The sequence below is a fragment of the Taurulus bubalis genome (assembly GCF_910589615.1).
Source record: "Taurulus bubalis genome assembly, chromosome: 21".
Lineage (NCBI taxonomy): Eukaryota > Metazoa > Chordata > Actinopteri > Perciformes > Cottidae > Taurulus > Taurulus bubalis.
This window is the reverse complement of record NC_136609.1, coordinates 6435219-6448565: the sequence shown is the minus strand read 5'-3', so window position 1 is coordinate 6448565 and position 13347 is coordinate 6435219. Positions and strand designations below refer to the sequence as shown.

Sequence of the window (13347 nt, the reverse complement as noted above, 5' to 3'; positions counted from 1 at the left end):
GGCTGTTTGTAACAGAAATGTTAAAGCAGGGTTAACACTTGCAATGGTTACATTGTGAGGTTGCACATTTGTTTGCGCCACCAAATTCAACCAATAAAATGCAAAAAGCTCCATCTAGAGCTGTTTTTTTCATTTGTCCGTTCTGGTGCTGCAGTAGAAATATGGTGGTGCAACATGGCGGACTCCATGGAGAGGACCGGCGCCCGAGCTCCTGGGCTCATTCGATTTGATTGGATTACCTCTTGGAAACGCCGCTTGATTCGGCGAGGTTTGAAACCGGAACAGAAGCTAAAGACGCTCTGACTTCACTTGGGTTTCATACCTGTATTAACTGATATTTGGGGCAGCAGGAACAAGCTGTGAACAAAAAGTCAACACGGTGAACTTTGCATATAAAAGATGATATATAGTTCCATCAAGCTGAGAGGTACGGGATGATTCTCTGTTCATCATTACCTTTTAACAATACACATAATAATTGAATCCACTATTGTATCTATTGTCGCTGCTTTAAAGTAGGTATTGTTCATGTGTTCTGTAATTGTGCCTCCAGAGGCCTCGCCCTCGTTCTAATCCAGAGAGATGAAACATTTGGATAGGTGATTTATACCTTAAGGCAACACACCTTTCAGGGGCAGCGTACCGTGGTTCATCTGTGAAAACACACAGAGCCGTTGTTAGTCTTTCTCTCAGCATGATTTACTGTAAACACACATGGAGCTGGAGAGAAGTAACCCGTATGAAGGGCCGCGCCACTGTAGCATTTACTGCTAAATAGCCTCCATGTTTCATTCTTTTTAGACAGGAGTTTGTCTCTTGGTCTACAGTTAGATTTTCACATCTCACTTCATTAAAATGGGTGCAATTTACCAATATGCAGCCTTGTCTACGTTCAAACTCAGATGCTGTTGGTTGTCTCTTTTCTTGCAGAGGTCTCTTCAAAGCCATACGTGAAGGGTTAGAAGTTCTCCACAATCAGTCTGCTTTTTATTGAAACCTGGTGTCCTTTTCAGCACCAAAGGGAAGTTTCATACTCCCTGAACATATTATAATTCCTACATAGTCCCGCATCAGAGGAGTCTCAACATCCCACGAGACTGTCTGCAGCCATAAAAGCTGCGAGGTGGAATCGCATAAGTCTGCAGCGGGGATGACGCTGTGTGTTTTTATTGCCTACTGTATTACTGAAAGAAGGAAAGGTGAGCTGTCACTCAAGAATGCATCGCTCTGGAAGATGGACCTCGTCAAATCTGGTTTGGCTCCTCTCGTGTGGAGAGCTAATTAAGCAAAGTGAGGGGTTTGTGCGAAAACGTTTTTATCGCATTAATATCGCGTCTGTTTTGGAACTAGCCTGAAGAGAGAACAAGGAGGAGGCTGTCATTGCTGTCCGACCTTACAGTTTTAACGCTTGCTTTGTTGCATATTGCACAATATATGGCAAAACTGGGACACGGCCTAGCTCTGGACTTCAATATGAAATGCCGTACACGAGTGGAAAACCACAGAATATATGCAGAAATGGGACTCAGCACGACTGTTCTGACAATCTTTTATAAAAAAAAGCATTCTGTTTCAAAGTTAAGTTCTCAATGTTGTGATTTCTTTCACAGCAGGGATTCTCAAATAATGAGCCTGCTCGTTCGCTGTCTGCGCCTTCTAAAAGCAGACCCCACAGTGCCTGTAAAAATTAGGGTGACATTCAGTCAACGAGTGCATGAGAGTATATTTTTATTCAAGCCTCCTGATTTAATTGTAAATAGCAAATAGTTTCCTAGGGGGAAAAAAGGTGTGTGGTATAGAAAGAAGAGGACAAACGGAGGAAGAGGAAGGTTTTCTTTTACGACACTGCGGAAGCTCTTTGATATCTCCTGCCCCTCCAGGTATCTTTCCAGGTTTAACCACTGTTTTTACAAGATAATGCATGTTCCTTCAACAAACTGTATAGTTACAGCACCGACTTTTATCCGTGGCTGTTGATTTTTAGCGGGTGAAATGCAAACCCTGTGTGAGATAAGTATGTCCCGACAAGTTCTCACACTGGTCTGATCTTAATTCGAGCTGAAAGCTCCACCACAGACTGAGGTAGAGATGAAGATAAGCCTCAGTGTAGCTCTCATGGCGAACCAGAGGAATGTGTTCCAGGTTGCCGACCAACAAACGTTCAGATGGAGTTGTGTACGTTGTCAATCACAATGCATTAATGAGTTTCTAACAGTTTTTTTTTTGCCTTGTTACTGACAGGCACGGATGGATTACTATCCGGGCCTGCCGGGCACAGACCCAGGGGCCCAAAGTGTCAGGGCCTCCCACAAAATGTCACTCAAAGAGACACGTACGAACCGGGAAAAGGTTCAAAATGACCACAAAGAAACATAAAACAACTAGAAAGAGACACACAAGACTACAAAGAGATGCAAAACAGCTACAAAGAAACAGAAAATCTCTCCAAAAAGACCAATACAGTTCAAAGTTAGACTAAACAACTACAAACAGACATAAAATGACCACAAAGAGACACAAAACCAAACCAACCAGAAGCTAAACAACTATGAAGTCTTTGTGTCTTGGTCCTAGGAGAGGTGGTGTTTTTGTCTGTGCCCAGGGGCCCATTGTCTCATAATCCACCCATGCTGAGAGCCAGTGTCTTAGTTTCATGTTAAAGCATGCTAACGTTTGGAAATCAGCGTTAAACACCAAATACAGCTGAGGCTCATAGGAACGTTATTCTTTATGCAGGTTTTTGGTCATAAACCAAAGGATTGGCAAATGTAAATATTGATCTGATGACCCTGCTGTCAGACTGTCCCCAGCATGATGCAGGCGGTGCTTTGAATAAAGGTTATTGTTGTGGATTTGAATACAGAGCAGGTTTGCACGGATCGTTCCGTAATGTGGGTCGTCAGACGTTTCTACCGCATCGGCCTCTGCTGCATTGGAACATGTCCATTCCTGCATCCCTCGCCGTCGTGAGCTGTTTTTTTGGCTCCAGTAACTGCAACACAATCACAATCAAACACGGAGGAGGGATAACATGGAAAGCTTTTGGGAAAACCACTGGAGAATGATATCAACGTTGCTCTCTTGGCCGCGTGGCAACCTTTTTTTCCACAAGAAGTGTTAAAATAGATTGTTGACTTTCGGTGGCATTCAGAGTATTCCCATGCATGCGCTTGTGATGATCCAACAACACGGAGCACAAAGGCCTGGCAACGCAAACAGTCTCACTTATCTCTCAACACACTCCACTTTGGGGCATGCAGTGGATGATTAATTCAAATATGTGCTGTGTTTTCACAGACAAATACAGACTAGTAGAGATGCAGCTATGCCTGAAGACAGTCACATGTGGTTAGCAGGAGTGATGCCAAGCCTTGCTCAGTCTGGTACTCTAGAGGGAAACATCAGTGTGTGTGTTTTTGAAAGCACAATCATAGAGGTGAACTCATTTTAACTGAACACACACTACTGATTGGATGACTCTGCTCCACATCCAATTCTACCTGAGGGAACTGTTTCTATAGAATCTGTGTACGAATCACAGATTGTACACTATGCGTTGAACGCGCACACACACACACGAGTGTACATTCACTTGCAAAGATCCCCTGCACATTTTGTCTCTTTAAATACAGCAGCTCCCTCTAGTGTACAAATAGTGGACTCCTCTCTGGATTTTCAAAGCTCACATGCTCTGTGTCCCAAATTCCATACTGTAGGATAATATTGTAGAATATTCTAGATACTGAGTTTTATAGTTTAAATTTGCTTTTCATTAGTATACAAGATATCAATTAATTTAACCGTTTGTACTGGCAGAAACAGATAGACAGGCACTTGGTCCAGGTGGAAAGACATCCATGAAGCCATGGAGTACCATACTATATACATATATATATATATATCTATATATACATATATATATATCTATATATGTATATATAGATATATATATGTATATATATCTATATATATATATATATATATATATATATATATATATATATATATATATATATATATATAATAATCTTCTCTGCCAATGCTGAACAGCTGATTCTGCTGTTGCTATTGACTCTTGAAGTATATCAGTAACAAGGAAGAAACAAGACATATTGGCAATTTTACAATGTATTGATTTAATAAACAGTCAGGAGCCTCAGTAGCGTGTGGAAGAAGCATCCACAGCCACAGCAACCTGGCTCCTCCTCCTCATGGTCACCAGCCTGGCTCCTGCTGGTGAACACTGCTGTGGAACGGTCTTCCACTCCTCAAGCAGGATCTGTCTCAAGTGTTTTTGGTCACTTTAGCGTGACCAAGCTGATCAACAAGTGTTGAGGTCAGGACTGCTGGACTATATATATATATAAATAAACATCGAACAAAAAGTGCTCTCCCTTTCCTTTCTGCGTTGCATTGTGGGACACTCAACTCAAGAGGGCTGTCCCACTGTCAAATGGTCAAGTGCACAAGGGCTCTGATGCGTCCTTTCTTTTGTTAACCTCCAACAGACTGGGTTGTATCCTAGCCGAACCAATGGTGTACTTTCCACTGGGAATGTGGGCGTGTCTCCAACCCTTTTCTAAATTTGTCCCTTTCTTTTTATAGTTTCAGGTTGATCCTCTGACTGAAATTGAAAATGTACTGTACTGAAGTACAATTACACGGTACTTGTACTTTACTTGAGTATTTCCATTTTTCTGCTTCTACAATTCAGAGCAAATATTGTACGTTTTACTCCACCACATGTATTTAATACATCTAGTTACTAATTGCCAATTCAGATTGATAATGAAAACTATAATCAACACATGATGTATTATCATAAATTATCAAAAGATAAAAGGGACATTTACAAGCTACCAAGACGTCTATAAAGTAATTAAACGTTGCTTCTTCACCAGCAGCAACATTAAAGTGATCAGCACATTAATGCATCAATAATTATAATGTAATATTATAATATATATGACTCTGAGACGGGCCATTCTTTTCAGTGGGGACTTTTACTTAAGTACATGTTTTGACTGCAGTGTGTGACAGAGTCTTGTTACTTTCACAGCACCTTATTGTGAAGATGGTTTCTGTGCAGCCTGAAAGGAAAACTTGCAGACACGACACAGCCCTGAAAAACGGATACTGTCAAAGACATCTAGTTGGGTTAAAAATCATTTTTATGCATCATTTTATTTACACTTGGGCCTCATCTTCTAGCTGCACGACCCGCCACCAGAATCCTGCTGAATCGTGAAACTGTGTAGCTGCCAGTGTCCCAGAATAAGAATAAACCAGCAGTGGTGGTACATGTACTCATCATTTTGAGATACTTGTATTTTACCCGAGTATTTCCAGTTTCTGTTACTTGACAATTTACTCCTCTACACTTCAGCAGGAACTATCGTATATTTATTATGCCACTCATCACCAGCAGTTGTTTTTTTTTGTTTTCTTTTCCCAACAGTAATCAATAAACGTGTGTATTGTACAATCAGTAATTGAGCTACATTGCACTTCCAAAAAATACACCACACTTTGGATATTGGTTGCAGCATGTTCACACATCCTTCTCTTCTTCAGAGAGCATGATTGGTTCCGTGATCAATGCAGTTTGTACGTGTGCATGTTTGTGGGTGTCGGGAATGTAATCCACATTACATATTCAGCAGCCTGTGGAGGAAAAAGTCAGATTCAATACTTGTGTAAAAGTAGTAACACTGTAAAAACACTCTGTTACACGTCAAGGCATAAAACAAAAAACACTAATGTTGAGTACAAGTAAATTTAAACGGTACATAAGTACAGTACTAAAATCGCTGTTTACCACCTCCACAAGCTGTGTAGTCAGTGCAGATACAATGTTTTAAGTGTACACCATTGAGGTCAACTGACACATCATATTAAGGTAAAACAGTACAGACAATAATAATATCAAGATAAAGATCTGTAAGCACAGCTGTTCAGTTTTCAGTCAGAACATGGAACCAACTGTGGATATTTTTGCTATTTCTCTGGGGATTGAGGACACTGTTGGTGATCTAAGGGACTCCAGACCAGAACAACACATGTCAGGCGTGCAGCAGAAAACTGAACTCCCCTTGACATGAAACACTGTACAATAATTGGAATAATATGAAACGTGTATTATATTTAACTTGTAGTCTGGACTGTCATTCAACAGTCACTGTCAAACAGTCCAGTCCTGGAGGGCAGAATGTCAGCTAGAGGCGCTTACCATCTGCGCATGCTCAATCCACCCCTTACGTTGCACGCACGCGCAGTACGCCTACTCGGCCATTCATTATAAAGTCGCAAGTTCCTCCGTCTCTTTCCACCTTCAGCCATTTTGACAATGTTAGGAGCTGTGGGACGTTGCTGCACCGGGGCACTGCAGGCTCTCAAGCCTGGGGTCCAGCCCCTGAAGGCCCTCGTCGGCTCCCCAGCCGTCCTGTCACGTAAGTCCTGCATGCTGAGCGAAATCCTACGAAGAAAAAAGTCTGTCAGAAGGGCAGGGGCTCGGCTAGCGTTAGCGTTAGCTTTCGTTAGCTACACGCCTGTCAGCGGCGTAGCAGGCCTTTCACATTAACATGTCTAATTTCACATCTGCTGGAGTGACTCAAACCGTTTACGTGGCCACACGTGTGCATATGTGCTCTTATTGACTGATGTCACGCGTCAGAAAACGACTCTGCTGTGTGTTCCTTGAGCTAGCAGCAATGACCTTTGTGTAATGACATGAGGCGGTGCTACACTGTGCAGCGCATGCTAAGCTAGCTTTACATGTTGCGTTTTAACCACGTCCGGCTGCTAGATTAGCGACGCAGTTAAGTCGTCTGCAACATTTCCCCACTTTCAGTCTATGCAGAAAAATAAATGAGCGTGAGGATTAAATGACATGCTAGCTAACTAACTCGCCATTGAATGTCCTGCGTTTGTCATTAGCAGTAGCCGCAATGTTAGCCCGAAGTATACTTCATTCAGCTGTCAGTCATTTTAAGATAACGTTGTTTAGTTGGTGAAATGACTCGTCAAGCGTGCATACTATCAATGTCTACTTCTATGTACACTTATTGACTTGTTACAGAGCGTCACGCGGCTCATTGCGGTTTCTTTTAAAGCTAATTCATCGTTTGGCCGACAACGCTCGCGTGACATTGAGCCGGCCAGACACGCAGTGTTTCGTCTTAGTGCTTTTCAGCGGACTGCGTGGTGCGTTCAGGGCTCCCGAGTACCGTTGGCATCGCAAGGTCACGGCTGTAAGCGCTCACGTATGCTAACTGCACACACGGATGCTAACTGCCCACCCGCTACTTTACAGGCAGAGACTATGTCGCACCTGCTGCCGCCACCACCGTGGCTGCCGGGCGCATTGTGGCCGTCATCGGTGCTGTAGTCGACGTCCAGTTCGACGACGACCTTCCTCCCATTCTCAACGCCCTGGAAGTCGCCGGCCGTGAGTCCAGACTAGTCCTGGAGGTGGCACAGCATCTTGGTGAGCAGCAGCTGTGAAGTGTAACCTTCAGTCCTGTACCCCAGTATGAGCAGAAGGGTGACTTGTATACAGGGGGAAATCAATGTGAAATGTGTTGTGTTCAGGGGAGAGCACGGTGCGTACCATTGCTATGGATGGTACCGAGGGTCTGGTCCGTGGACAGAAGGTTCTGGACACTGGCGCCCCCATCAGAATCCCAGTGGGTCCCGAGACTCTGGGCAGGATTATGAATGTCATTGGAGAGCCCATCGACGAGAGGGGTCCCATCTCCACCAAGCAGTGAGTTCACCTTGATAATAACAATACAATAAATGCTTTATGCTAAAAAAAATGCCTATAAAGTTGCTGTTGGTATAAATAAAAAAATAAAAAGTTGAGGGCTATAAAGCCTGCAAAAACACATCTGCTCTTTGGTGAATAGCTGGAAATATCTTTATTTTTATCCACAGCACTGCACCCATCCACGCTGAGGCCCCTGAATTCACCGACATGAGTGTGGAGCAGGAGATCCTGGTGACTGGCATTAAGGTGGTGGACCTGCTGGCCCCCTACGCCAAGGGAGGAAAGATCGGTATGTGCTGCTACACAAGTTTGAGTGACTGCTTATTTGCTGGAATGTTTGAAGCCCCTTGTTAATATCGTACCGCTAATCCTCTTCACGCCCACAGGTCTGTTCGGTGGTGCCGGTGTGGGCAAGACTGTGTTGATCATGGAGCTGATCAACAACGTGGCCAAGGCCCATGGTGGTTACTCCGTGTTTGCCGGTGTGGGAGAGCGTACCCGCGAGGGAAACGACTTGTACCATGAAATGATTGAGTCCGGTGTCATCAACCTGAAGGACGACACCTCAAAGGTGAGGATTTTGACACAAAATAATGGCAGAAAGTCACTTTTTTTTTTTTTTTTAACCATGTCATGGTAGCAAATGTCCACCGCTCACCCGATGGTTGTCCCTGCTAGGTGGCGCTGGTCTACGGACAGATGAACGAGCCCCCCGGCGCTCGCGCCAGAGTGGCTCTGACTGGACTCAGTGTAGCAGAGTACTTCCGTGACCAGGAGGGTCAAGATGTGCTGCTCTTCATCGACAACATCTTCCGCTTCACACAGGCTGGCTCCGAGGTCTGTAAAACTTCCATTGCGTGCGTCTAATGCAAAAACGCAACAGTTATTGCAGTTAATAAAGTTGTAACGTCTCAGTTTTGCGTTTGCTACAACTGAGACTGTTGACCGGAGAGCTTGATAATGACCAAAGTCGTCCTACTCCCAGGTGTCCGCCCTGCTGGGGCGTATCCCCTCTGCTGTGGGTTACCAGCCCACTCTGGCCACTGACATGGGTACCATGCAGGAGAGGATCACCACCACCAAGAAGGGCTCCATCACATCTGTGCAGGTAAACGTTGCCAGTACATGTCCACTCACATTTTGTCCTGTTTTATGAAAAAGATGATGTGCAAAAAATATTTGCTACTATTAAAAGTTGCCTCAATTCTCTCCACCAGGCCATCTATGTGCCCGCTGACGATCTGACTGACCCCGCCCCTGCCACCACCTTCGCTCACTTGGACGCCACCACTGTGTTGTCCCGCGCCATCGCTGAGCTGGGTATCTACCCCGCTGTCGACCCCCTAGATTCTACCTCCCGTATCATGGACCCCAACATCGTCGGCACAGAGCACTATGAAATTGCCCGTGGCGTGCAGAAAATCCTTCAGGTTTGGCCCTTAATTGTATTTTAAAACCTGCATTTTATTTTTATTTTTTTCTGGGTGACGCTAACAATTTTACTTTGCCCCTGTAGGACTACAAATCCCTGCAGGATATCATTGCCATTCTGGGTATGGATGAGTTGTCTGAGGAGGACAAACTGACGGTGGCCCGCGCCCGCAAGATCCAGCGCTTCCTGTCCCAGCCCTTCCAGGTGGCTGAGGTCTTCACCGGTCACATGGGAAAGCTGGTGCCCCTCAAGGAAACCATCTCAGGCTTCCAGAGCATCCTTAACGGTAAGAGATGTCACGTAAAAGTCCTTGATCATTCACACTTTAGATTTGTGCCCCTCAACTTTGCCTGCTCTTTTCGTACTAATATTTTCTTTACCCGATTTCCCCTGCAGGAGAGTACGACCATCTGCCCGAGCAGGCCTTCTACATGGTCGGCGCCATCGAGGAAGTGGTTGAGAAGGCCGCCAGAATGGAGAAGGAGCTCGCATAAACATCTAAACAATGTAACCGTTAAGGGAGGATTTAAAAACAAGAGGGGTTCTGCAGCTAGGAGCACTTGGTTTGTAAAACATGTCAAAATACAAAATGTACCCGTCTCGTCATCCTGAAAGAAAGTTCTATTTAATGTTTCCAATGGAAGATGGAATAAAACGCTGTCTTTACACAACTACTTGTCAACTGTATATTTCTCATGCTTTTAATAGTTGTAGTTTAGAATCTTGTTCATAAGGGATCTCATGAAATGGCTGTCCTCATCCAGTCTGACCACTAGGTGGCAGTGTGAGTCATGTTAAAGCGTTCTGAACTGTGTTGCAGCTTTTCTCGAACTGAAATAAAACCGGACAAACAATTGGATGAGTGTTTGTTTCAACTTTTAAGGGAGAACATGAGCCAATATTGTATCATAAATGTAGTGTTTACAGCTGGTTCTACATTGCATAGATTGATTTTGCAGACTGCCAGGAGTTTGAGGTTTTTGGGATCAGGTTTTCTAGGCCAGAGGGACAAGACTAATGTTTAATAAAGAAGATGATTTGCAACTTAATGTCAGTCACATAACATGCTAGTAGGTACAGCACATCCTGAAATGACCAGATATGTGCCAGTATTTTTCAGTACTTCCTGTACAAATTCCTGATTAAATACTGAGGAAAGTGGATAAAATGTTTCTCCTGGAAGAATGTATAAGCCACCTGCAGCACAACAATGTCGCAAGTGAAGTCATAGATGTGTAATGTCTCCTGACGACTCACAATCATTTAATAACACTATCTACGGCAGGCATTTTATACATTCTGTGGAAACTAAATCAGTCCTGTGTCTCTGCTCTTGTGAAAGTCCAGTCCGTATATTATTGTGCACTTTTACAATTGCAATGCAAATTACAATAGCCGTCTACTCTTTATTTTTTTAATCACTAGAATAGCAATATTCAAATTATAATTTAAGCTGGATTTCCACAAAGTACAAATGAACTTTGTAATATGGCTCCTTCCTGACCTTCCACACACACACACACACACACACACACCAATCACATTGATTTGAACAAAGTCCTATCTACCTGTAGATAAGCTGGCCTTGAATAAGTACACGGTCGTAAAGAGATGGGATACAGACACCGAAAGTACTTTGTGCATGGCATAGTGTTGTGTTAGCTACACAAACATGTATAGGAGCAAGGCTTTGATCATGAATATATCAGTAATACACTGAGAAACTTGTATTGCATAACATGTACACAGGAGGATATAAACTGCACCATTCATTACGCCGGCTTGGCAATAGGAATGGCTTCTTTGGTCAAGATGTAATCGGAAACACAGGTGGGCATGTACGACAGCGGCAGCCAGAACAGCTTGGCGTCCCAGCCTGGGGAGTAGCGGGTGCGGGGCCGGACGGCGGATATGGCGTGCTCCATACAGCTGACCACCTTCATCAGATCCCCGTCGCTGAGCTTGGCAACTTTGTTGGATATTAACTCTAATGCTGGGAGGAAAATGTGTGGAATGATTAAACAAACGGATGAATTAAACAGGCATAAATGTAGAAAAGCAACAATCCCAATTTACCCTTCGGTAGATACTCCGTTCCGTAGTCATCCTTTATGTCCTGGGGCAGTCGGTCCCACAGCGTCTTCACGCTTTTGCTCAGGATACCGGCGTCGGTCACGTTTGTTTTGAAGAACCCCGGCTCGATGCAGAGGACTTTGACACCGAAAGGCTTCATATTCAACCTGAACAAAAACGCTTCGTATTATCAGCGAAAGAATACTAGAGAATAACTCTCAAGTATTGATTGTGCAAGTTAATGTTTCACCTGAGGCTGTCGTTGAAGGCCTCCACGCCGTACTTGGAGATGGCGTACGGGCCGCCCACTGGACTGATCCTCCCGAACACGCTGGCTATATTGACCACCCGTCCCCTGGCCTTCTTGATCAGCGGCAGAACGCTCAGCGTCACCGAGATCACTCCGTTGAGGTTGACCTCCAGCATGGACTTGTAGTCGTCGATGGACAGCCAATCGCACGGGGCCGAGGGGACGGACACGCCTGCGTTGTTCACCACAGCCCATAAGCCTGGGAGGATCACACAGTCAACTAAGTCACTGTTAACTCTCTTTAACTAAATTAGACCCCATTAAGTCCCTTCACAAAGAGCAGAGTTGCACCACAGTTAAGAGAGCAGAAAAATGCAAAGCATGTTAATACATGCTGAGTACATTTTGCGTGAGGGTAGTGAGTTGGGTGCGTTTTGGCAATCTACCAAAAATGTTATTTTTGACCTGACGAAGGCCCCAGTAGGACTCACTAAAGTTATAAGCGTTCATCCTGCGGGGAACATGAATGCCTGTACCAAATGCTATTGCAATCCATGTGAGAAATGCTACTTCAAACACACATCTGTCAACCTTGTGGGGACCTTAGAGGACCAGTCAGGTGACCAGCAAAGTCAGCATGATTCATCCTCTGGGGACCATGAATGCCTGCATACAATTCCATGGCAATCAAGCCAATAGTTTGGGCTATATTTCGACAAAAAGACAGGTTGGACCCTCCACTCACCGCTCACCCCCACTTTCTCCTTGATCATCGCCGTAACCTTGTCCACGCTCTCCTTGGACCGCACATCCAGGTGCATTGTGGTCAGGTTGCTGGAGCAGGACTTCCTCAGATCCTCTTCTCCCTTCTCGCTGAAGCACGAGGCGATCACCCTGAAGCCCTTCTTGTCCAGGTGGCGGGCCAGGAGGTTGCCGAAGCCGGTGTCACAGCCGGTGATGTACACATACTTGCTGGCCTTGTCGGGGACATGTGGCAGCTCCCTGAACCAGCGGTACAGGAGGTAGAACGCGACCAGCCCCAGGAGGTACAGGAACATGACTGCAAGGCGGCAAATCACATTCTCTCAAGTACTGCACCTCTTCTTGTATTGTATGTGTTTACTTTATACTTTAACCAATAGACATTATATAAGATGGTTCAAATGAGCTCCACTTATTTCAAGTACAACAGTAAAATACTCATTGATGTATTACTATCAACAATGCAGTAATAACACACATACAAATATAACACTACAAAGACAGCATTTTGGCTTGTATAGAAGTACATTTTGTGAATACTCGTGTACTTTTACGTCAGCATTTCAAGTACATCCTATCTCACGTCACAAAGCTAGTAAGCACAGGAGAACTCTTTCAACACACTAACACTGGTCAAGGTCTAATCGTCCAGTTAGAACAGTAACTCCTGAATAAACTTACATATCTACAAAAATAAAACTATAACACGAGGAAGCAATAGTTATGTTACTTTTAAAACATGTTTAACACTAAAATATATGATAAGTGACATTTCTTGCAGTTAAAATGAACTTCCTCATTGTTGCTTCACTAACTTTGTCGGCGCCACAACGTCATAGTGAGGTTTATTAACTCCTTTATCGCTTTACTGCAATGAACCGAGCGAGCGGACTGATACACCAATGTGTGACACCCGCGGCGGTTTGTTGCATATTGCATTCCTAACTACGCCAGATAGATGAAAACACAAACAAACGGACACAGTATCTAAATATAAATTGCTCGTTCATTTTAAACTCCTTTAACTTCGAGTTAACAGCGTCCACAAAGCGTTAAAAGACC

General features: G+C 44.2%; 2 protein-coding genes across 2 annotated transcripts; one reads left to right on the top strand and one right to left on the bottom strand.

Annotated features, from left to right (window-relative positions):
• Positions 1-6302: 6302 nt before the first annotated feature.
• On the top strand, positions 6303-9871 carry atp5f1b (ATP synthase F1 subunit beta). Its single transcript, XM_079236731.1, has 10 exons — positions 6303-6449; positions 7313-7486; positions 7591-7765; positions 7936-8057; positions 8155-8339; positions 8447-8605; positions 8754-8876; positions 8986-9198; positions 9285-9486; positions 9597-9871. The coding sequence occupies exons 1-10, from the start codon at positions 6347-6349 to the stop codon at positions 9692-9694; spliced, it is 1554 nt and encodes a 517-aa protein (XP_079092857.1). The 5' UTR covers positions 6303-6346; the 3' UTR covers positions 9695-9871.
• Positions 9872-10193: 322 nt separating this feature from the next.
• Positions 10194-12581, bottom strand: LOC306752902 (retinol dehydrogenase 7-like; the record flags this gene model as incomplete). Its single annotated transcript, XM_079236732.1, has 4 exons — positions 10194-11193; positions 11277-11440; positions 11524-11782; positions 12269-12581. The coding sequence occupies 4 exons, from the start codon at positions 12579-12581 to the stop codon at positions 10973-10975; spliced, it is 957 nt and encodes a 318-aa protein (XP_079092858.1). The 3' UTR covers positions 10194-10972.
• Positions 12582-13347: the final 766 nt, after the last annotated feature.

Excerpts from the sequence above, each read along its gene's own strand:
- atp5f1b (XM_079236731.1), top strand. The coding sequence starts at position 6,347 with ATGTTAGGAGCTGTGGGACGTTGCTGCACCGGGGCACTGCAGGCTCTC. Across the intron at positions 8,877-8,985 it reads GCTCCATCACATCTGTGCAG|GCCATCTATGTGCCCGCTGA; the intron begins GTAAACGTTGCC and ends TCTCTCCACCAG. Across the intron at positions 9,199-9,284 it reads GCGTGCAGAAAATCCTTCAG|GACTACAAATCCCTGCAGGA; the intron begins GTTTGGCCCTTA and ends TTGCCCCTGTAG.